This window comes from Odocoileus virginianus, chromosome 17 (genome assembly GCF_023699985.2).
Source record: "Odocoileus virginianus isolate 20LAN1187 ecotype Illinois chromosome 17, Ovbor_1.2, whole genome shotgun sequence".
Lineage (NCBI taxonomy): Eukaryota > Metazoa > Chordata > Mammalia > Artiodactyla > Cervidae > Odocoileus > Odocoileus virginianus.
The window spans coordinates 32,833-56,749 of NC_069690.1; the positions used below are offsets into that span (position 1 = coordinate 32,833).

The window sequence follows — 23,917 nt, forward strand, 5'->3', positions numbered from 1 at the left end:
CCTGGAAATCTAGATTCCAGCTTGTGCTTCCTCCAGCCCAGCGTTTCTGATGATGTACTCTGCTTATAAGACAAACAAGCAGTGTGAATATATGCAGCCTTGATGTGTTCCTTTTCCTATTTGGAACCAGTCTGTTGTTTCATGTCCAGTTCTAACTATTGCTTCCTGACCTGTATACAGGTTTCTCAAGAGGCAGGTCAAGTGGTCTGGTATTCCCATCTGTTTCAGAATTTTCCACAGTTTATTGTGATCCACACAGTCAAAGGCTTTGGCATAGCCAATAAAGCAGAAATAGATGTTTTTCTTGAACTCTCTTGCTTTTTCGATGATCCAGCGGATATTGGCAATTTGATCTCTAGTTCCTCTGCCCTTTCCAAAACCAGCTTGAACATCTGGAAGTTCACCGTTCACGTATTGCTGAAGCCTCACTTGGAGAATTTTGAGCATTACTTTACTACTGTGTGAGATGAGTGCAATAGTGTGGTATGTTGAGCATTCTTTGGCATTATCTTTCTTTGGGTTTGGAATGAAAACTGACCTTTTCCAGTCCTCTGGCCACTGCTGAGTTTTCCAAATTTGCTGGCATATTGAGTGCAGCACTTTCACAGTATCATCTTTTAGAATTTGACCTAGCTCAACTGGAATTCCATCACCTCTACTAGCTTTGTTCGTAGTGATGCTTCCTAATGTCCACTTGACTTCACATTCCAGGATGGCCGGCTCCAGGTGAGTGGGAGTGATCACGCCTTCATGATTATCTGGGTCGTGAAGATCTTTTTTGTACGGTTCTTCTATGTATCCTTGCCACCTCTTCTTAATATCTTCTGCTTCTGTCAGGTCCATACCATATCTGTCCTTTATTGAGCCCATCTTTACATGAAATATTCCCTTGGTATTGGGCGGGTAACAGGCAGGAAGGCCAGGGGTCTCCAAGCAGAGGAAATAGGCTGCAAGTGTCAGACATTTTTATCTCTCTCAAGTGGCAGGAGGAAACAATCTAGAGATTTTTTTTTTCCTTCTCTAAACAAATTTAAAAGGAGGTTTCTCTTAAAATACTTGTTACCATAATGACACCTGGTTTCACCTGAAGTTAGCTATTCTCAAACCAGTGCCTTTTTGCTTATGGAAATGTTTGTTTTAAGCTATGTTAATATGCTATGCATTTACCCCTGACTCTGACTTTAAGTCAGTTTGGCCTAATGACTACTTAACAAACCAGTATGTTATACTCAGACATTGTTCCCCTAATCTATGTAAACGGAACTATTTGTATGATAATCTGCCCTTCTACAAGATTCAAGTCAATTGTTTTATGGCCCGGGATGAATCATCAGGTGCCAAGATTATCCCAAAATACATCTTATGGATGAGGGGCCTGGTGCCATTCTGAGGTTTAAGACATTCATTTCTTTCATTAACAGACCACTAGTGACTATATAACATTCAGCTGAAGACTAGCAGGAGGTACTCTTTCTGCCCCCTTCTGATGCCTATGCCAGAAACTTTCTCTATCTCCTTAATAGTTTAATAAAACTTTATTACACAAAAGCTCTGAGTGATCAAGCCTCATCCCTGGCCCTGGATTGAATTCTTCTCCTCCAGAGGCCAAGAATCCCAGTGTCTTTTCGTGGGTCAACAGCAATATTTTAGTATCTCTAATATTCTTGAAGAGATCTCTAGTCTTTCCCATTCTATTGTTTTCCTCTATTTCTTTGCATTGATCACTGAGGAAGGCTTTCTTATCTATCCTTGCTATTCTTTGGAACTCTGCATTCAAATGAGTATCTTTCCTTTTCTCCTTTCCCTTTTGCTTCTCTTCTTTTCACAGCTATTTGTAAGGCCTCCTCAGACAGCCTTTTTTTTTTTTTTGCATTTCTTTTTCTTGGGCATGGTCTTGCTCCCTGTCTCCTGTACAATGTCATGAACCTCCATCCATAGTTCATCAGGCACTCTGTCTATCAGATCTAGTCCCTTAAATCTATTTCTTACTTCCACTGTGTAGTCATAAGGGGTTTAATTTAGGTCATACCTGAATGGTCTAGTGATTTGCCCCACTTTCTTCAATTTAAGTCTGAATTTGGCACTAAGGAGTTCATGATCTGAGCCACAGGTAATTTTTTGACTTATGGTCAATTGCGCTAATTGGTGAATGGTGAGAAAGTGAGTTTCTGCTTCTAGCGATCCCTCTCTTAAGCTTTCTGGAACAGAAGAACTGGGATACTCTTGTGAAATATCCTAGTTTCCATTTTCATGTTCCAGAGAGCTTGAAACTGCTCTGGGGTCCTGAAGGGTGAATAAGGACTCCCCTAAAGGTGTTTTCATGTTAATTGATTTTCCTCAATCAGACATTTCAGCCTGGTGCAGGTGGCTATGGGCCATGCCTAAGGACTGAACTCCTGTCCAAACACCAAATGACTGTCACATTTCAGAACATGTGGTGCTGTGATTTGTGGTTGTTCTGACATCACCACAGACACTGAACTGCTACTGATGGAAGTGGGAACAAGTCCTTATATGGTCTTGGAAACTGCAGAAAATGTTCTTAAGAGGCGAACTGTGGATCTCCACACTAAGAATAATTTTTCTCATACATCTTGACCAGAGTTCCCTTCTGTGTATGTTTACCTCCCTCTCCTATTTGTTAAGGATGGAACTGAGTTCAACATATGTTTTCCTGAAATGCCTAATTATCTTCCTAAGAAAGAGTAAAGGTGAAATTGTTAGTTGCTCAGGTGTGTCCAGCTTCTCAGGGGAAAGGAATGTCCCTGTAAGCCTGTGGCTCATTGGGCAAAACCAGACGGCCTTCACATGCTGAAGAGCACAGCAGCATCATTGCCTGACCTTCCTAAGCACCATGGACTGAAAATGAAAAATGCATTTTTATTCCTCGATATCTTTATCAAGCCAACTATCAGGGGCTTTTGCTGCTTTTAAAAATTCTTCTTCTTCTTCACTTTTTGAAGTGGTATAAATCTAGCTAATCTTTATTCCTTCTATCTGGTTTGGAGGCAAAATACTCCAATTTTCATTTCATAGTTTGGAAAATCCATTGAGTGGGAGAAAGGGCATTTTGGATGGGCTTAAGAGGTGGGAGACAGGCTAGTTCACTCCATTTTGAGTTCTGTTTGGCCAGAGTGAAATTCTGCCTGTGTCCAGGGACCCCCAAGTGATAACAACCTGATTTCCCTTTTTACTCTTTGTACTGATAACTGAAAAAGAGAAAAGAGTGAAGGGATAATAGAAAGTCTGTGAGAGATCACTGTATCCAAGTCACTTATGTACAAGAACATTCTTCCAGGGAGGTCAGTTGACTTGTCCAAAGTCACAGGAGATGCTGGTAACAGAACAAGGCCTAGAAACTCAGCCTCTTATCTTTTTCTCACTGATACTCTTTCCTTTTTGCCCCAACATACTATATGTACTTACCTCTGTTCTTAATGCTGGATATCTATTGCTGTCATTTGGCATTTACTTGGTGCCCTTTTTGTGATTGGTGCTCTCCCCTCCCTGGAGGGGAAAGTATGGTATGGTGGAGAAAAACCTTTAATAGGTAGGCCACACCCATGCTCTATAGGCACTATTTATAGAACAATCATTGCAGGTATTTTGTGAGTTGCTTTAATCAGCTATGTAGCATTTAAGGCCTCTTAATTCATAGAAGCAGTTATTGGGATATCCAATTAACAGATCAGAGAAGTAGAAACTTGCCTAGGATCACACACAGCAAGTAGGCAAATGGTACACTGAAGATTTGAAGCCAGGCCTGGCTGATACAATATATCACTCCTTTTCATTGCAGTCTATAGAATATTTTGACTCAGAGGGAAGGCAGCAAGCCACACAGAGAAAGATTACCACTTGCCCACCCTAAATATTTTCAGAAAGATCTGGTTTTATGCAAAAAGTGATGCTTAGTTACAGAGTCACATGTCATCATGGTTAAACCCATCATCATGTTGGTGCAAAGTGTTTTAAAAATCCGATTAAGTGTATTATTTTAAATATGAAATATATGACAGATTTTTTTTTCCTTGTCAACAAACCTGGCTACCTGGCTGAAGTTTTTGACATATCTGTGAATGTTCCCATGTGCACAGACATACATGACTGTGTTTTCCCATTTTCTGGAGGCTATAACAGAAATGAGAGATGAAAGTTATTTTTAATTTGGCCTCTGGATGAACATCCAAGTCTTCCTTTCCAGCAGCTAAGCCTATATGCTTTCTCAACAGGGTATTAATTATCTGGCTCTAGGAATATAAACAGATGGGCTGTTCTGGCAGGTTCAGCTGCCCTGCTGGCCATAATACAATTGCTTGTGGACACAGCAGGACTCAGAGGCTTCAGCAGAGAATATTGTCCTCTTCAATAAACTCAGACAGGGGTACTGAGTAACTTGTTAAACACATTTATTGATTTCTTGACAGTAACCAAACACAGTGAGTGACCATTATAAACAAGAAAAGAAAGGCATTCATTTGTACTTTGTGAGATCCAGTTGCACCTGGAGAGAAAAGACACCCCTTACCCAAGAATTTACAAGGCAAAGTGCATTCCTTCAAGGGAGCATCATTGGCATGAGGGTAGAAGTTTTGAAATGCAAGAAATCTGTTGCCTGCTATCTCAGGATGAAGCTCACCTCCTATGCATGATCAAGCCATGGAGTGGAATTAAAATTATGCTTAGCTTATCAAATGCATTCCTGATTGCCACAAATTCAGTAAAAACTGGCTGCAAATTAACAAAACATAGATGAAGGAACAAGTAAAAGCAAGAATGCAGTTGTATGAAAACAGGGCTGAGCCTGTAAGGAAGGAGAATAGATCAAAGCAAGAAAAATGAAATTAACTTGTTAAACACATTTATTGAGCTGTTAGCAATAACCAAACACAATGTATGACCTTTGGAAAATAAGAAACAGCAATGGATCAATCTGATCTTGACAAGTCCTAGTATAGATATATGACAAAGAGGAGCAATAATTCCATTTTTTAATAGTCTGTGTGGTTATATCGCACACACACACGCAATATGTATCTCTTCAATGTCTGTCCTTTTAAAATTGTTGAGTAAACAGAAGAATGATAATCTAGAAATGTGTCCTTGGCCAACTTTATCCTGGCTCACCTGTTACCAGCACCTTTAAAGGATCTTAGGACACTATCCAAGATTACTCAATGCAAAGAACAAAGTCCACTTGATGCTGTCAGAGCTGTGTTTTCTCCTCTCTCTCAGAAGAATTTTGTATGTACAAAGGCTGAAAAGTCTCATTGGGTAGATTTATTTGTTCCAGAAAACAGTATCAAAATTGTAATCTGGTTAGTTGGTTATTTTCTTCTAAAACCTTTTATGAATGAGCCTTTTGTTTCTGAAACTTGACTTCCCATCTTGGGTGCTGTGTGAGTGTGTTTGTATATTTGCATGTGTGTGTGCTTGTGTGTGTTTGTGAGTGTGTGTAAGAGATGTACTCCTCTGCCAAGGTTTTGCAGACACTTTTTATGAAGGAAGGGCCAATCCACAGAGTGAATGAGGCTTGAAGGAGGGAAGGAGAGAGAAGAAAGAAAGGGGACATTTTAGGTTACATCAATTCACAGTCGTAGCATTTCACTGAGGTGGAATTCTTGGCTTGGTTCCCTACTTGAGGAGCCATTCATTTACTGGAAAGAGAGAGAAAGAAACAAATAAAACAAACAACACAAAACAAGACATAATTGGATGAATTTGCACACAGGTTGGGCAGCTTACTGCAAAGGGGAAGGGACAGTTTTTAAATGTCTTCTTACTTGTATGTATCCCAACTATACTCTCCACCTTCCTATGAAACTCTGGGTCTGAGATATCTAATAATATTGTCATTAGCTACATGTGGCTAATATATATATATATATAATATATATATATATATATAATATATATATATGTAAAATATAATATATTGTATATATATATAAATATATATATTAGATATTATATATATACATATATATATATTAATTAAAACTATTAGTTGCATTGTCATGCTAGCCACACTTCAAATGTTCAATAGCCACATGTGGCCAGTAGCTACCATACTGGTCAATACAGACACAGAATACTTCTATGTGTCAAGAAGCTATAGTGGATAGTGTTGCTTTAGACCAGAGGTGGGCAAATGACAGCCTGCAAGCCAAATCCAGCTGTGAACTGCTTTTATGAATATAGTTTTATTAGAACACAGACACACTCATTTATTTACGTATTGTCTATGGCTGCTTTCACATTAGAACATCAGAGTACAGCAGAGCACAAAGCCTATATTGCTCATCTGGCCCTTTGCAGAAAAAGTTAGCAGATCCCACTCTTAGACTATAAGTTCTGTAGGGACAGGGTCATGTCTTTCTTCATCACCTAGCTAAGTGCCTGGTACATAATAAGTGAAAGTGAAAGTCACTCAGTTGTGTCTGACTCTTTGCTACCCCATGGACTGTATAGTCCATGGAATTCTCCGGGCCAGAATACTGGAGTGGGTTGTCTTTCCCTTCTCCAGGGAATCTTCCCAACCCAGGGATCAAACCCAGATCTCCCACATTGCAGGCAGATTCTTTACCAGCTGAGCCACCAGGGAAGCCCAGCACATAACAGGTGCATAATAAATAGATATTGAATAAAGTGAAGGCTCAATGAATGAATGAGTTGAGTATTTCTGGCTGGAAAGAAACATAAATTATAGTTTTAGTACTCTGAGTATGTCTGAAAGAGAGAGAAAACTAAAGAAATTTGGGGGAAGTTGGAGCAATACGGTGGAGGCTAGTAGTGGTAGTTGCTTCTAAAAGTTGTATGGTAACATCCACAATCACCATATTCAAGGAACACATTATCAGTACAAAGGACTTCCCTATCCAGCCTCTCATTTTCTCCTCACAACAAATCATGATGTAGATGATATAAAGACTGTCATGGGAGCTAGGGCTCGGGAGGTAAATGATTTGGCTTGTTAGTGTCAGAACCAGGCCTGGAACTCTGGTGTTCTATCTCCTGGTCGAGGACATCTTCATGACTCATCTCCCTTTCCTTTCCATATTGGAAATTTACAACAATGATAGATAGGTACTTAATGTGTAGACGGGAAGAGAGTGGGTTAGATGTGGACTAGAGGGTTGCAGAAGGTGGGAGGCACCTTGAACACCCACTTTAGTAGGAATTCTTATCACTTCTAGACACAAGGCATTGGGAAAAAAATGTGTTCAGACACACATCTCATTGGCCCCTAGTCACCTGGAATCTAGAGTTATTTGCTCACCTTCTAGGGGAAAAGGGATCTCTTTGTATATAACTAAAAGCTCTAGTGCTTCTAGTTGTCCTATTTTAGCACATAACTTTGGGGAAATCAGCCTCTCTGAGTTCTTCTCTAAAATGGTAATAAAAATGCTATCTTGTCTGTACCAGACAAGATTTAAAGATTTGATCTGTGTTTCTGATTATGACATATAAACGTTTTCAATAGAAAAGCATCATGAAAATATCATTTATAATCATGATTCCTATAAAGAGAGATAGTTCAAAACCTTTCAGAGTAGGTTTAAGTAAGAAGACCAGAGGGATGTGTGTCGACTGCCCTCTGAACCCACCTCTATACTGAAGCTTCTGGGCCCGGTTGTTTGGACAGTCCTTCCCTTGTAAACTGAAGTTGATGTTGGTGCGGATGCAGCGGTTGTTGAGTGACTGGACAGGCCTGAAATTGTCACTCATGCTCAGAAAGATCTGAGATGGTTGATTCTGGCTGAGCAGGCGTAAGGAATGCATCTGAGAGGAGAGAAAGAGCTGTGAGAGCCACCCACCCTCTTACATGTAGTAGGGAAGAAGTAAGACTACACAGACCATGGCCAGCCTGGGCAGTGCCATGGGTTCAGTGGGCACAACCCACTGATGCTTCCATGCTTGGAGAGAGCCTTAATTTAAGCTCACTGGTTCCTGCTGTGCCTCTGGACGAGTCAGCTATTATTTCCTGTCCTATGGCACGCTGTCAAAGGAGGAAACCCAGATGGGTGTTCTCCAGAGACTCTTACTCTCACACCCTAAAGTTGAGTAATTAAGGGAATGGTTTTCTGATACGAGTATTATCAAAACTATAGTGACTGGTCCAGGAGTCAAAGCTAAACTAAGCTGAATCCAGCTTAAGTTATTTTTCTGTGACTCTCAGGACCAAGAGCTGGACTAAAATGTTTTCAGCCATGTTCCACCCAGGACTGCGAAACTAAGGAAAACTCTAGCATAGAGGAGGGTGAACCATGGTTCGGAGGGAGCAGGAGAGTGTAGAGAGAAAGGGATTTCTGCAGTTCTGATTCCAGTGAATTCTTGACATCATTTTCTGATCTTAAATTCCATAAGATGACCCAAGATGTCATGAATAAATCCTTTTTCTAAGTTCAAGTTATCCCAAACGGTTTGCTTGTCACCAAAAATCCCAATAAATACAAATAGCATCAGGCACTTCAAATTGTTCAAAGAGTTGTCAGGTTGTGAGTACGTGTCCTAAAAAAGGAGTTTGGTTTTGCTTTCTTTGCTTGTGTTTTCTCTGAGCTTTTATAGACCATCACAATCACAGGATAGACTCATGTAATGTACCCCCTCATTATAAAGAAGATAATTCACTTCACAGAAGTGGAGCCACAGGCTTAGGAGTACATAATGACCCATTAACAAAGGTGACCTCAGAAGCCACATTTCCTGATTCCCATCCAGTTCTGAGAAATGCTAGCTAGCCCAACAAGGAATATTGTGGGAAGCTCTAAAAAATCCTACATTCAAATATGTTTATGAAATGCTACACATCATATTGCCTCCTCTTGGAGATAGGCATATATTATCATTCTAAAGGCCCCGAGAAATCTCCCAGCAATGAAACTGATTTAGCTCTTTTTAGGTACAGCTTTTCCAAACATACTTGACAATATCATCCATTTTGCTCATCTGATTTTTGAATACTAGAGTTGATAGAGCACACTTTGGGAACTAACCCTGATTCCTTTCTCACTCAGGCAGGTAGGGCACATCTATAATTATTTCAAACTGAGTCTCTCCAGATGCTAACTCCTTAAACATAGGTGTGATGAATTGAATTGTGTACCCCCCAGATGCAAATACTGGAGTCCTAACCCTCAGTACCTCAGAACATGACCCCATTGGGAAATAGGGTCCTTATGCTGTTCAATCGCTCAGTTGTGTCCAACTATTCGTGACCACATGGACTGCAGCACACCAGACTTCTCTGTCCTTTACCATCTCTCAGAGACTGCTCAAATTCATGTCCATTGAGTTGGTGAGGCCATTCAACCATCTCATCCTCTGTCGTCCCCTTCTCCTTCTGCCTTCAATCTTTCCCAGCATCAGGGTCTGTTCCAGTGAGTCAGTTCTTTGCATCAGGTGGCCAAATCATTGGATCTTCAGCTTCAGAATCAGCCCTTCTAATGAATATTCAGGATTGATTTCCTTTAGGGTTGACTGGTATGATCTCCTTGCAGTATAAGGGACTCTCATGAGTTTTCTTAAACACCACAGTTCAAAAGCAGCAATTCTTCAGCATTCAGCCTTCTTTATGGTCCAACTGTCACAATCATGCTGACTACTAGTAAAACCATAGCTTTCACTATCTTGTCCTTTGTCAGCAAAGTAATATCTATGCTTTTTAATATGCTGTCTATATTTGCCATAGTTTTTCTCCCAAGGAGCAAGCACCTTTTAATTTCCCAGGTGCAGTCATCATCTGCAGTGATTTTGAAGCCCAAGAATATAAAGTCTTTCACTATTTCCATTGTTTCCCCATGAAGTGATGGGACGGGATGCCATGATCTTTGTTTTTGTGAATTTTGAGGATCACTATAGATGTAATTAAGTGAGGTTATTGAAGTGGGCTCTAATCTAATATGACTAATTGGTGTAGGCCCTAATCCCATTTGACTGATGTTCTTATTAAGGGGGATTTGGACCAAGAGACACAGATATTGGGAGAATGTCATGTAAAGATAAAGGCAGATGGAGGTGATGCTTCTATAAGCTAAGGAATACCAAAGCTTTCCAGAAAACTGACAGAAAACAGGGGAGAAGTATAGAACAAATTCCTCCTTACTTCATCTGAAGGAAATGTCTCTGCAGACAGCATGATCTTGGACCTAGAGCTTCCAGAACTGTGAGGTAATATGTTTTCGTTTAAGCCACCAAATTTGTGATATTTTGTTAAAGCAGTCCAAGCAAATAAATATAATAAGCACTCCAAAAACCCAGCCAGTCTTCACATTTTCTTCCCCATTAACTAAAATACCACAGAGAAACTCACCTGCATCCTGGTTATATAGACAGGTTTGTTCATTATTATCCAGTTTGCTGTCTCATAGCAGGGTGGGATAGTCATGGACCCATCATAAGTAATGAAACTAGAGGTCTCTGGATATAGTTCCTCTATATTAAGTCCTTGTAGTAAATATGCATCATCTAAAGAAAAAAAAAAGACAAGAATTAGGTTTCTTGAGAACGTATTGGTTATTACTGATAATATATTTTTTGTCCTTTTCAGATTCCAGTAGACTGTCAGGATAGGCTGCAGGAACAAACAGTCCCCCAAATAGAATCATTTTAAACAAAAATATGTTTATTTCTTGTCCCAGTGCTAGTCATGGCAATATGGCGCCACCAAAATGTTTTAGCAGAGGAATAGCGTGATGAGATTTGCACTTAATGATTCTTCTTCTGATGGTGGCTTGGCCGTACAGTATGAAGTTGAGTGTACTGAATTAGAAAAGGAAGCATCTGGCACATCTTTATTAAAGGTTAACATGATTTGTTTAACCAATTTTGCACTTGGACCATATTGGGTACTCTAGCATGCTGCTATTATTGCATTATATTTTATTAAGTGTGGTGGGGAGGGGGAACTGAAGGAGACTGCAGAATGGGGGGCATTCCAGGCATGGTTCTAGAGTAAAGAAAAATAACATTAATGTTTTTCTGAAACTATAATCAGTCTCTGTATTCCATCCACATTTGAGGACAGGGTTCGGGGTGTGTGTGTGTTTGTGTGTGTGTGTGTGTGTGTGTGTGTGTGTGTTGGGGTATAGAGGGAAGGCCAGAAGCAAGAGGCTATCTTTATGGGTTTAACCCATGTAGAAGGGTAACAATCTGCTTCCAAAACATGGTTGTGCTGATATCCCAGATTCAACTGCTGTGTAGATTTTCTTTAAAAGACTTTCCAAAGTCAGCCTGAAATTAATTTAGGCTGTTTTTTTTTTTTTTCCCATTATCAGTCTGGTTTAGTGAGAGTATGTTATAAGATTTGCTCAGACATATGAAATTCAGACTTTCAAAGAAAGTAGGTCACTAGGCTATTACCATCCACTGCATGGGTCCCACACAGGAGCAGGAGTTCATTTGAGTAAACAAGCTATGCTGCTTATGTGCTCTGTGTTGCATTCACCTTGAAGATAGCTTTATTAAGTATTATATTGACCTTCCTCTCATCTCCTAAGAAGCTAGATTTGACCAAAACATACCTAGGGATAACAGAGAAGCACATGTTATTAAGCACCTTGTTTATGCCAGTCTTTGTCCAGGCAACTGACTCATTACCTTATTTAACCCCCGTCTCAATTCCCTCAATATCAGTATTAGTATCCCCATTTTATTGATGAGGAAATTACCTCAGAGAGGTTAAGAAACTTGCCTGAAGTTATACAGTAAAGATATGGTAGAGCTAGGAGCTGAGGTCTGCTTAGTTTTATATCTCTTCACCAGAACATATTGAGTCCTCTCAGTATAGTGTAGTAGTGTGGTCCTATATAGTATAGCCTTTAGTAGCATGTTGGTTTCCAAAATTCACAGTCCTTTTGGCAATATTCTCCTGTTTCCTCCTTTTATGGATTACTGGCATTGATTTTCTCAACTGGCTCAGCAGAATGATTTTGCACAGTTCCTTTTTTTCTTCCTAGTCATCTAATGTATGTTCAAATCAGGCAAATGGACAGTGTGCTTACTGGCTGCCATTTTGTGCTGAATTTACCCCATGATTCCATGCTAACTCCTGCCTCATTACACCTCTTGAACCAGTTGATGAGACAGATATGCAAGAGCCTCTTCCAGGGTAGAATTTAAAAGCATCTTTAGAAATTATTTGCAATGTTAAATCATGGGGATCTGAGCTGTTCTTAAAAAAATGAGGATATGTCTCTCTCTTCTCTATTTATTCTCTGCCATGATCTCACCCAGGTTTAAATGCTATCTGGATCCAAGTGACTTCCACATTTATATCTGTAGTTATCTCTCCTGAAACCCACACTCATATATACAGCTGCCTACTCTATACTTTTTTGAGGCCCATCTCGAGCTTAACATATTTGAAACTTCTGACTCCCTTCTCACCCATGAATATGTTTCACCCAAGCAAATGGAGTGATCCTTTTGCCAGATCATGTCACTCTCTGCTCAGAGTCTTAGATTGACTTTTCATTATGAAACATCTCCAAAGGAAAGACTAATGTGGAAAATTGACCCCATCTAGTACTAATCTCTATGTCTCCTCTGGTTTCAGTATGTGCCCAATAATGGTGACGCCACTGTCTTCCTATGAATGACAGTGATTTCCACCAGCAGTCCCATGCCAAAGGAGAAAAAGGAGTTGCAGGGAGCTTAGGATGGTATGAGCCTGACATTTCAAATTGCCCACAAGTTCTGTGCTTAGTTTATGACCCTTCCAAAGTGGAAACATTGGCAAAAAACAAAGATAAGTCTCTTCAGACTGAACTAAAATTGGGATTAAGAGAAAATCAAGCTGAGAAGCTTCATGTAATGTGAGAGTGTTAGCAATACAACTAGTTTTAAGACCTCAGAGCTAAGCTTTCCTTGCCCCTTAGGGAGGAAGACAATAGGAAAGAAAGCCTAGGAACATCCCTGGGAGGACCTATGCTAAAATCCTTGCTATCCCACTATGGATGAGTAAACTATTGTTCAGGAAATGTTCATTCCCTTCCTAGCCCCAAATCCACGGGAGCATTTTGATGTTGGGCTTGGCCATGTGACTTGCTTTGAACAGTGAACAGTGGATAGAATTGACAGTGTGTGAATTTCAAGACTAGGCCTTAAGCAACATCATACATTTCTGATCCCCACCGTGAGAAGTACTTGATCCTTGACCAAAAAAAAAAAAAAAAAAAAAAATTAATAAAAAAGCCAAAGTCATGTTATCTGACCTTATCTGACCTGAAGATTTACAGAGTCATTCCAACCAACCCACAGATGCAGCAGTGAGAAAGCAATGCCTATTGTTGAATGCTTGTTCATTATGCAGAATTTGCTGACTAATAGAGCCACTCATTAAATGTATATCATTGACAGAGGGCTTCACTTCTTAGAACTTTGCTTTCCTCATCTGTAAACTGGGATAACTATTAATACCTATTTTGGGAATAGGAATATGTGAGCACCAGGTGAGAAGCTACATGTGAAGCTCTAGCAGAGAGCCTGGAGTATGGAAAATGCTTAGCTAGCATTACTTCCATGTTCCTGATGCTGAAGCAGTTAGCAGAGTGTGTACACATGAGTGAGTGTGGCAGGTTGAAGCTATACTGGAGTCTAATTCTGGGTAGCAGCAGAAGAATGGGTTGGTCAGGGGCCAAGGTCAGGTGTTCCTGGGTATTGTGATTGGATAGTAGCTGGGGAGATTCATTCCTTTCTTGATTGCTTAAAAGCATGAAAGCAAAGGTCTCTGGTAGGTGCCCCTGAGCAGGAGGTATTGTGTACCAGAGTTCATGGGAAAATGCCAGCATGACCTGCTCTCTCCTGCGGAGCCCCTGGAGGGACTTCTCAGTCTTATGTTTCCCACCCATTGGCTGTGTCCTCACATGACTCCTGTTTCAGAAACGTCCCTGTCGCTCCCTTGTTTGGCCAAATTTCCACAGACTTGCTCCCTCTAGGTGATTAGCTAGAAAGAAGAGTGTTGGCACTTTCCTGCTGAGAAAATTCATCCCTTTCAGCCACATGTCCTAGCTATTGCAGTGTCTAGGTCATTCTCACTTGTCCATGCAGAGGAAGAGCTGATGAAGGCAAATTTCCTGTCTTTGAACTCTTCAGAGGCCTTTAAGTCCCCTCCTTGCATTTGTGTATGCTATTTGGAATGTCCTTCACTCTCTTCTTCCCTCCTTCTTTCCTTTCTTTTCCTCTCCTTCTTTCTCTGCCTCCCTCTTTTCCTCCCTCCCCCTTCCACTCCCTTCTTTCCTCTATTCCTCCCTCCCTTTCTTTCCTTCTGTCTTTCCTCACCAAATGGTTGTTCATCTACTTAGCACTTATTTGAATAGCAATCCCTATTTAAAACTCTGCCATGAATTTTAGGCAGATTTTCTATGATCCCCAAGTGTATTTTTAATACACTGTGCTTATTACACAAATCTTTAAGAAACACCATTATATGTCTGGCTCCCTGACTAGAAAGTGAGAGACTCATAGATGGGAAATGTGTTCTATTGATCTCTCTGTTCACTGGCCCTCAGGATGATTTAATATTTGTAACATGAGTGAGTGAACAGATAAATGAAGGTAGTTGGTCTTAACATTGCTATCCACTTGAGTTATTGTCTAAGGCTGTCTTTCTCACTTCCTACAGACTCAATGGACGTGAATCAGCAGGAACACCTCACTTGAAGTAGATGAAGTTGAAGTTCCCCTCAACCATAAACTACTGTTCATTGTCGTTTCCAATAAAATCTGTCACCCTGGTTTTCCAGCCCCTATTTTCAACAGAACTGATACTCGTTCATGTGAAAGGCCACCTTCCCATAGCACAAACCCAAATGACTAGCTTTATCTTTAGAAGCAGCCACATGACTTAACATTAATCAACCTAGAGCTGTGAGGTGGGAGTGGGGTGCAAAGTTTGACTAATGGTTGACTGAAGCTGGAAGTCTCTTAGATGGTGTGTTGGGGTTTAAAGTGTAATTTGATGGTTGTCCATGGTCTCTAAACTGCAAATTCAAGATTATTTGAAAGCATTTTATTTAATTTTATGCTCCTTTAATAAAAAAGTTTAAAAACTAAAAATCTTTATGAGCAGTTATAAAATGTATTTGCAACCCAACACAGAATTGTCTCCCTTTGCTGAGCAATCTAAGTTTGAGCTTAAAGGACGTTATAGGTAATTGTGAGGAAGAGTAAGATGGTTTTGGAGATAATTCTTCTAGCTGATTCTCCAGGTTCATTCATTACCCACCCCCACAATCCCCAAACTCTTCATATGGCAGTGCTGTGTGTGGAGGGCTGGTGTCTGGCCCATCTTTATATCCCAAGAGCCTCACTTGGTGCTGTCATGAGGCAGGCATGAAAGAAATGCTTGCTGAATTGATGAATAATTGAACAAGAGAAGGGTTCTCCACACTCTTCCTAAAGTAGTTCTAGGTGATATCTGTAAGGCATTTACTTTGTTTTTCCACATCACCATCCATGTCCTCCGCCATCAGTGTCCTCCACCAAGTGAGGACATGCCAAGGGGATGTGGGGTGTTGGAATGTTTGTGTACTGAATTTTACTTTTGCAAAACCAGATTCAAAATCCTAGATTTAGAAGGACCTTAGAAACTGAATTTCAACTTCTTTACAAAGGAGGAAATAAAGTGAGGAAGCTCCTTGCTTAAGGACAAAATCCCACTTTCCTACTCACTTCTAATTAATTAAAATTTTTCCTATTGTTTTCTTTAATCCCTTGGTATATACTATTTCCATAACTCTTGCCAAGTCCTGCAACCTCTGGGATTGTTGCAGAAGACAGTAGCATCCTTTCCACTCTACTCATTTCAACTTTGCACCATTATCTCTTTTCTGCTTACAGATTCAGGGAATAATACACTCTAGAAACACAAGGAAATTGGGCTGAATTCTATAGCTCATTGTGTCACACATGGAAATGAGGAAAAATGCCACCTTGTCTCACCTGAAAGGGAGACCCAGTGACACAGAGGGGAGATGTGGTCCAGCTGAGGGCCTTGGAATGTGTTGAAGTTGGATCAAACCACCTGGTGAATGCTTTCTCAATCACATAATTGGCAAAGCCCCAAATGTGGCCAGCAGATATGGTGGAGACTGTCAGCTAGTAGAGTCTCCCAGCTCATTACCAATCCATAGGCTAATGATGACCATCATCATAATAATCATTCTTTAGACAGGCATAGATGAAAAAGGCACTCTGGGGGTTTCTGCTTGAAATGAGTTGTTTCTTAGCAACCCTGACTCTCCAGGGTGATTTTCTACAGAATTGAATGATCGCGAAGCTGAAAGAGGTCCTTGGAGATCATTAGTTCTGGCGTTCTGCCTTCAAATAGGACTAACCTTTACAGAATAGTTACTATATAGAAAATTCAGTCAAACTTACTTTTATATGTTATTCTTGTGATAGTATCTCTGTTGAGCATTCGATTAAGAAATGGGTTCGATGAATCAGAAACCTGGGGGAGGGGAAAGAAAATATTAATAGAAGTAGGGAGAAGTTAACAAAGTGCTTTGGTGGAAAAGGAGGAAGGGTGAGGAAAAACACATTGTGCACACATAAACATGGGAGAACTAGTCATTCTTAGGGAAGCATTTCAGGGTAGGGGAAAGTGAGAGTATGGAGGAAGGATGGGAGGTAAAGATAGAGAGGTAGGCAGAAGCTAGCTCATGCCAGGCTTTGAGTGTCATATTAGGGCATTTACACTTTATTTTCTAGGAATAGGGAACCATCATGGGGTTTTAAGTAGCAAGTAGGGAGGGACATATTAGAAAGGGGATAGTTATCCAAGTACAGAGAGAAAGAGAAAGAGTGCCCAGAGTGTTTGTGCTGATGTAACCCATGAAAGGAGAATCGAAAATAGATTGTCCTGTTAGGTGAGGAATCTGCCATGTCCTTTAATTGAGCACCTTGGTTTCCTGGTACCTGGTGAGTCTGGGCAGAGCTAACGTTAGGACTAGACCCTTCTGAGCTGATTGAAAATAATTGAAAAATGTCCGAAGTGCACACAGACAATGTGTGGGCTCTAGTGTGTTGACTATGTGGGTAAGAGGATAAAATATTTACTTGGTATATATGCACTTAAATAGGAAGTTAATGGTGTGTGACTGAGCAGCAATCATAGCCAAATCTCTGTTCCCTGTGGTTATAGCAAATGTGGGGGATTAGGAGGGGACAGAGTTAAGTGAAACCTACAGATAAACAAATCTCTTATTTTAATAAACAATTCCAACCCTTTTATGACTCAGATTTTGGCCAGTTGACATCTCAAGGGTTCAGCTGACCTAGATATGGGGCTTCTCAATTTCTGTTACTGCTTACCTTGCAGGGAACGGTGAAGGGCAGGTAGAAAGATCAGAAGGAGGGGAAGAGTGCCAGAGGCTTTGTTCATGTCATTTCTAGGTATCAGTGCCCAGAAAAGTCTGGCCTGTGTCCCATGCACAATCAGTTTGGGAATGAGTGGATGGCAAGTCACAGTTTGGATGATTCACTGTGGAGCATCTGGGAGTTGATTATGTTGGACAAAGATAGAAATGCTGTAGCTTATTTTGAGATTCAGCCTGAAAGCTTCAGGTTTGCTCAGGGAAAGAGTGGAAGCATCCCTAAGGGCCAAATTGTCCTGAGAAGATGCAGGAGCTAGGGACAATCCTTTTACTGATCTCAGGATCTGGAGCATAAGTTCTTCTCAACAACTCACAGGGAAACAATCAAGACCTGTGTCAGTAATCTCAGTGAAATGAGTGTTTCTACAGAAGCCTGAAAATATTCCAGTAGTTTTCAGCTAGAAGGCTCACTTCTGGCAAATCAATCACCCTGTCAACTGTAATGTGTCCACATTGCCAGGATGACATTCACTGACTCGGAAACTTTGAGCAAAGTGAGGCAGTGTCAGTGGCTGAGGCTGAGGCACTCACCAAAGGTCAAGAGCTGTTAGGCAGCCCATGTTGGTCACGAGAGTTACTCACAGAAGGCCTGGCATTGGGAAAGTTACAGGAGATGTGAGCCCTTGGATGTGTATTGCATAATATTGTGAAATGCCTTCAGGCTGCATAAGAGGAAGCATGTCCCAGGTTGAACACAACAAGGAAGTTATCAATGTCATAATTGGGGTTGGTTCAGGGATATAGGTCTTTGTCCTATGTTTGTGGGCAGCATGGGAATGTGGAGGGAAAGTTTTAAATGCTGTTTTCTCTTTTCTCCCTTCCAGCTCTATGTGAACAAGGTCATTAGTGTCAATATTAAAGTCAAGCAAGACCTGGGTTCCTTTCCTGAATGTACTCTTATGAGCTACATGAACGGGGATGTAATGTCAAAAATTCTCTGTACCATTTTCCTCATTTTCCTTAGGGAAACCCTACAGGTTTATTATTAGAGTTAAATGACAAAATATGTGTGTAAAGTACATGTCTCAGTGCCTCACATTTAGTAATCTGTTATTTTTTATAACAGGGTCTGTGATGATGCCAAGAGGTATAGAGCAAGGATTGGAAGGATCTGTCTGAACCAAGATGAATTTCCTTTGGGAAGTTTTATTAGGGATTCAGTTCAGTTCAGTTCAGTCGCTCAGTCGTGTCTGACTCTTTGCGACCCCATGAATCACAGCACGCCAGGCCTCCTTATCCATCACCAACTCCCGGAGTCTACCCAAACACATGTCCATTGAGTCGGTGATGCCATGCAGCCATCTCATCCTCTGTCGTCCCCTTCTCCTCCTGCCCCAAATCCTTCACAGCGTTAAGGTCTTTTTCAATGAGTCAACTCTTTGCATAAGGTAAGAAAGCCTAAAATCATACTTACCTGGTCAAAAGCCCTTTTCTATATTTGCCAGTGACAAGCTAAAGGAGGTGGGACTGGTGGTCAGTGGCAGCAGTATGTCCAGGATTCAGCTTTCCTGGGACCACAAAAAGGCTTGATCTGACCCGGGTGAGGGAAGGATGTTAGGAGACTGTGTGACCAGAGAGAGCAAAGTGCCTGTTGTAAAAGGTGATGCTCATGAGGAGGGAGGGGGCGTGGTGTCTGGGGCTGCCCCTGTGCCCATTCTGTGTGATGAAAATGTCTTCATGAGAGCTGTGTTAAAACTCCCTAGTGCCAAATGCTGAATTTCTATTGACTGTCATCAGATTTGAACTTTTGATTGGGGCACTTCTTCTAATGGTCTGGCTAAAACTTCCCAAGGAGCCAGCACAATGACTGCAAAATTCTAGAACTGCCACACTGCACCACCCCCTTTTGGAAAGACAGTTTTTTTTTTTTTTTTTTTAAGAAATTAGAAATGTTTGTTGTTTAAAACAAATATTAAAACAGCAAAAGCTAATTGATGGAAAAACTGGTATCTGAAAGTGAGTGTTTCCCATTTTAGGTTTTGCTTTCATAATAACTTGTATATATACTCAATATTGGCTAAACAACAGAATGATCTTGGTTTGTTGCCAAGGCAAACCATTCAATATCACGGTAATCCAAGTCTATGCCCTGACCAATAATGCTGAAGAAGCTGAAGTTGAACAGTTCTATGAAGACCTATAGGACCTTCTAGAACTAACACCCAAAAAAAGATGTCCTTTTCATTACAGGGGACTGGAATGCAAAAGGAGGAAGTCAAGAAACACCTGGAGTAACAGGCAAATTTGGCCTTGGAGTACAGAATGAAGCAAGGCTATGGTTTTTCCAGTGGTCATGTATGGATGTGAGAGTTGGACTGTGAAGAAAGCTGAGCGCTGAAAAATTAATGCTTTTTGAACTGTGGTGTTGGAGAAGACTCTTGAGAGTCCCTTGGCCTGCAAGGAGATCAACCAGTCTATCCTAAAGGTGATCAGTCCTGGGTGTTCAGTGGAAGGACTCATGCTGAAGCTGAAACTCCAATACTTTGGCCACTTCAGGCGAAGAGTTGATTCATTGGAAAAGACCCTGATGCTGGGAGGGATTGTGGATGTGAGAAGAAGGGGACGACAGAGGATGATATGGCTGGATGGCATCACTGACTCGATGGGCATGAGTTTGTATAAACTCCGGGAGTTGGTGATAGACAGAGAGGCCTGGTGTGCTGCGATTCATGGGGTCGCAGAGAGTCGGATACAACTGAGCGACTGAACTGACTGACTTACAGAATGAAGCAGGGTAAAGGATAATAGAGTTCTGCCAAGAGAATGCAAGGGTCATAGCAAACACCCTATTCCAACAACACAAGAGAAGACTCTACACATGGACATCACCAGATGGTCGACACTGAAATCAGATTGATTATACTCTTTGCAGCCAAAGATGGAGAAGCTCTATACAGTCAGCAAAAACAAGACCAGGAGTTGACTGTGGTTCAGATCATGAACTCCTGATTGCCAAATTCAGACTGAAATTGAAGAAAGTGGAGAAAACCACTAGACCATTCAGGTATGACCTAAATCAAATCCCTTATGACTACACAGTGGAAGTGAGAAACAGATTTAAGGGACGAAATCTGATAGACAGAGTGCCTGATGAACTATGGATGGAGGTTCGTGACATTGTACAGGAGACAGGAATCAAGACCATCCCCATGAAAAAGAAATGCAAAAAACAAAATGGCTGTCTGAGGAGGCCTTAAAAATAGCTGTGAAAAAAGGGAAGTCAAAAGCAAAGGAGTAAAGGAAAGATATACCCATTTGAATGCAGAGTTCCAAAGAATAGCAAGAAGAGATAAGAAAGCCTTCCTCAGTGATCAATGCAAAGAAATAGAGGAAAGCAATAGAATGGGAAAGACTATAGATCTCTTCAAGAAAAGTAAAGATACCAAGGGAACATTTCATGAAAAGATGGGCAAAATAAAAGACATAAATGGTATGGACCTAACAGAAGCAGAAGATATTAAGAAGTGGTGGCAAGAATACATAGAAGAACTGTACAAAAAAAAGATCTTCATGACCCAGATAATCACGATGGTGTGATCATTCACCTAAAGCCAGACATCCTGGAATGTGAAGTCAAGTGGGCCTTAGAAAGTATCACTACAAACAAAGCTAGTGGAGGTGATAGAATTCCAGTTGAGCTATGTCAAATCCTGAAAGATGATGCTGTGAAAGTGCTGCATGCAATATGCCAGCAAATTTGGAAAACTCAGCAGTGGCCACAGGACTGGAAAAGATGTTTTCATTCCAATCCCAAAGAAAGATAATGCCAAAGAATGCTAAAAAAAAAAAACAAAAAAAAAACAAAAAAAAAACGCGCACAATGGCACTCATCTCACACACTAGTGAAGTAATACTTAAAATTCTCCAAGCCAGGCTTCAGTAATATGTGAACCATGAACTTCCAGATATTCAATCTGGTTTTAGAAAAGGCAGAGGAACCAGAGATCAAATTGCCAACATCCCCTGGATCGTTGAAAAAGCAAAAGAGTTCTAGAAAAACATCTATTTCTGCTTTATTGACTATGCCAAAGCCTTTGATTTGTGTGGATCACAATAAACTGTGGAAAATTCTGAAAGAGATGGGAATACCAGACCACCTGACAAGCCTTTTGAGAAACCTATATGCAGGTCAGGAAGCAACAGTTAGAACTAGACATAGAACAACTAACTGGTTCCAAATAGGAAAAGGAGTATGCCAAGGCTATATATTGTCACCCTGCTTATTTAACTTCTATGCAGAGTACATCATGGGAAATGCTGGACTGGAGGAAGCACAAGCTGGAATCAAGATTGCAGGGAGAAATATCAATAACCTCAGATATGCAGATGACACCACCCTTATGGCAGAAAGTGAAGTAGAACTAAAAAGCATCTTGATGAAAGTGAAAGAGGAGAGTGAAAATGTTGGCTTAAAGCTCAACGGTCAGAAAACTAAGATAATGGCATCCAGTCCCATCACTTCATGGCAAATAGATGGGGAAACAGTGGCTGAATTTATTTTTCTGTGCTCCAAAATCTCTGCAGATGGCGATTGCAGCCATTAAATTAAAAGATGCTTACTCCTTGCAAGGAAAGTTATGACCAACTTAGACAGCATATTAAAAAGCAGAGAGATTACTTTGCCAACAAAAGTCCATCTAGTCAAAGCTACAGTTTTTCCAGTTGTCATGTATGGATGTGAGAGTTGGACTATAAAGAAAGCTGAGCAACAAATAATTGATGTTTTTAAACTGTGGTTTTGGAGAAGACTCTTGAGGATCCCTTGGACTGCAAGCAGATCCAATCATTCCATGCTAAAGAGATCAGTCCTGGATGTTCATTAGAAGGACTGATGTTGAAGCTGAATCTGCAATACTTTGGCCACCTGATTCGAAGAGCTGACTCATTTGAAGAGACCCTGATGCTGGGAAAGATTGAGGGCAGGAGGAGAAGGGGATGACAGAGGATTAGATGGCTGGATGGCATCACCAACTCGATGGACATGGGTTTGAGTGAACTCTGGGAGTTGGTAATGGACAGGGACACCTGGCATGCTGCGGTTCATGGGGTCTCAAAGAGTTTGACACAACTGAGCAACTGAACTGAACTGAACTGAACTGAAATATTGTCATTGAATTCAGGCTACAGATGGAGGTTGAAAAACAGTGAGGCAACTGTTAGTAGAGACTTAAAGAAAATGGTTAACCAAGTTATGACAGAGAACATTTGGCAAAATTTTCATTTACAGCAACTTGGAGAGCAGACCCTATGTCATACCTCTAAAAGCTCTAAGCTAAATATAAGAGTTCTCAGCAAGACAAATAGGCTGTGAATAATCCTAAGGACATTGTTTTTTTGTTTTTTGTTTTTCCCCCCTATAGGAGTGTGCTGCAACCAGAGTAGAGAAAGCCATGTCCTGGAAAAAAAAAAAAAGATGCAATTCACTACTTCAGAAGTAGTGAATTTTAGGACTTATATAGAGTAGATATGCATCAGAGTCATAGAAATTTCATGAAGTTTTAAAGTCCATTATGCCAATAAAAATGCCCACTTGGGCAAAAAGAATTGCAGCCGTTCAAAAAGAAGTAAGATTTCTGAACTTCTAATATTCTATGGATAGAAATCAGAATGAGAATAACAGATATTTCTTACCCAAAGAGGTGAAAACCCTAGAGGTAGAGCCGAGGGAATCAGAGGATTGTGAACAAGTTAATTATCTCAGGGAGCACAAATGAAATCTAATCAAGGAATAGTCCCAGGCCCAGAGTAGGAGAACATTTTTAAAATTAATTTTTATTGGAGTATATCTGTTTTACAATATCGTGTTAGTTTCTACTGCATAAAAAAGTGAAGTAGCTATACATATGCATATATCCCCTCTTTTTGGGATTTCCTTCCCATTTAGATCACAACAGAGCTCTCACTAAGTAGCATTCCCTGAGCTATACAGCAGGTCTTCATTAGTTATCTACTTTATATATAGTAACAATAGTATATATATGTCAATTCCAATTTCTCAAATCATCCAACCCCTCCTGCTCACCTTGGTGTCCATATATTTGTATGCTATATCTGTGTCTATATTTCTATTTTGCAAATAAGATCACGTATACCATTCTTCTCAGAGAAGGCAATGGCAACCCACTCCAGTACTCTCGCCTGGAAAATCCCATGGACGGAGGAGCCTGGTAGGCTGCAGTCCATGGGGTCGCAAAGAATCAGACATGACTGAACGACTTCACTTTCACTTTTCACTTTTATGCATTGGGAAGGAAATGGCAACCCACTCCAGTTCTCTTGCCTGGAGAATCCCAGGGATGGGGTCGCACAGAGTCGGACACGACTGAAGTGACTTAGCAGCAGTAGCATACCATTTTTCTAGATAACACATATATGTGTTAATACATGATATTTGGTTTTTCTCTGACTTACTTTACTCTGTATGATAGTCTCTAGGTCCATTATCTAGATGGTAATCTCTAGGTCCATTATCTATGTCCATTATCTAGGTATGATAGTATCTACAAATGATCCAGTATTCTTCCTTTTTATGTCTATTA

General features: G+C 40.6%; 1 protein-coding gene across 4 annotated transcripts in view; it reads right to left on the reverse strand.

Annotated features, from left to right (window-relative positions):
- Positions 1-4,392: 4,392 nt before the first annotated feature.
- CA10 (carbonic anhydrase 10) overlaps positions 4,393-23,917 on the reverse strand; it is a 791,040-nt gene continuing 771,515 nt past the window's right edge. For all 4 annotated transcript variants that reach the window (XM_070478462.1, XM_070478465.1, XM_070478463.1 and 1 more), the window contains 4 exons: positions 16,381-16,453; positions 10,313-10,467; positions 7,608-7,782; positions 4,393-5,657 (listed from right to left, as the gene is read on the reverse strand). In XM_070478462.1, the coding sequence (XP_070334563.1) occupies positions 5,635-5,657; positions 7,608-7,782; positions 10,313-10,467; positions 16,381-16,453 (426 nt within the window). In that variant the 3' untranslated portion in view covers positions 4,393-5,634. The remainder of the gene's footprint in view (positions 5,658-7,607; positions 7,783-10,312; positions 10,468-16,380; positions 16,454-23,917) is intronic.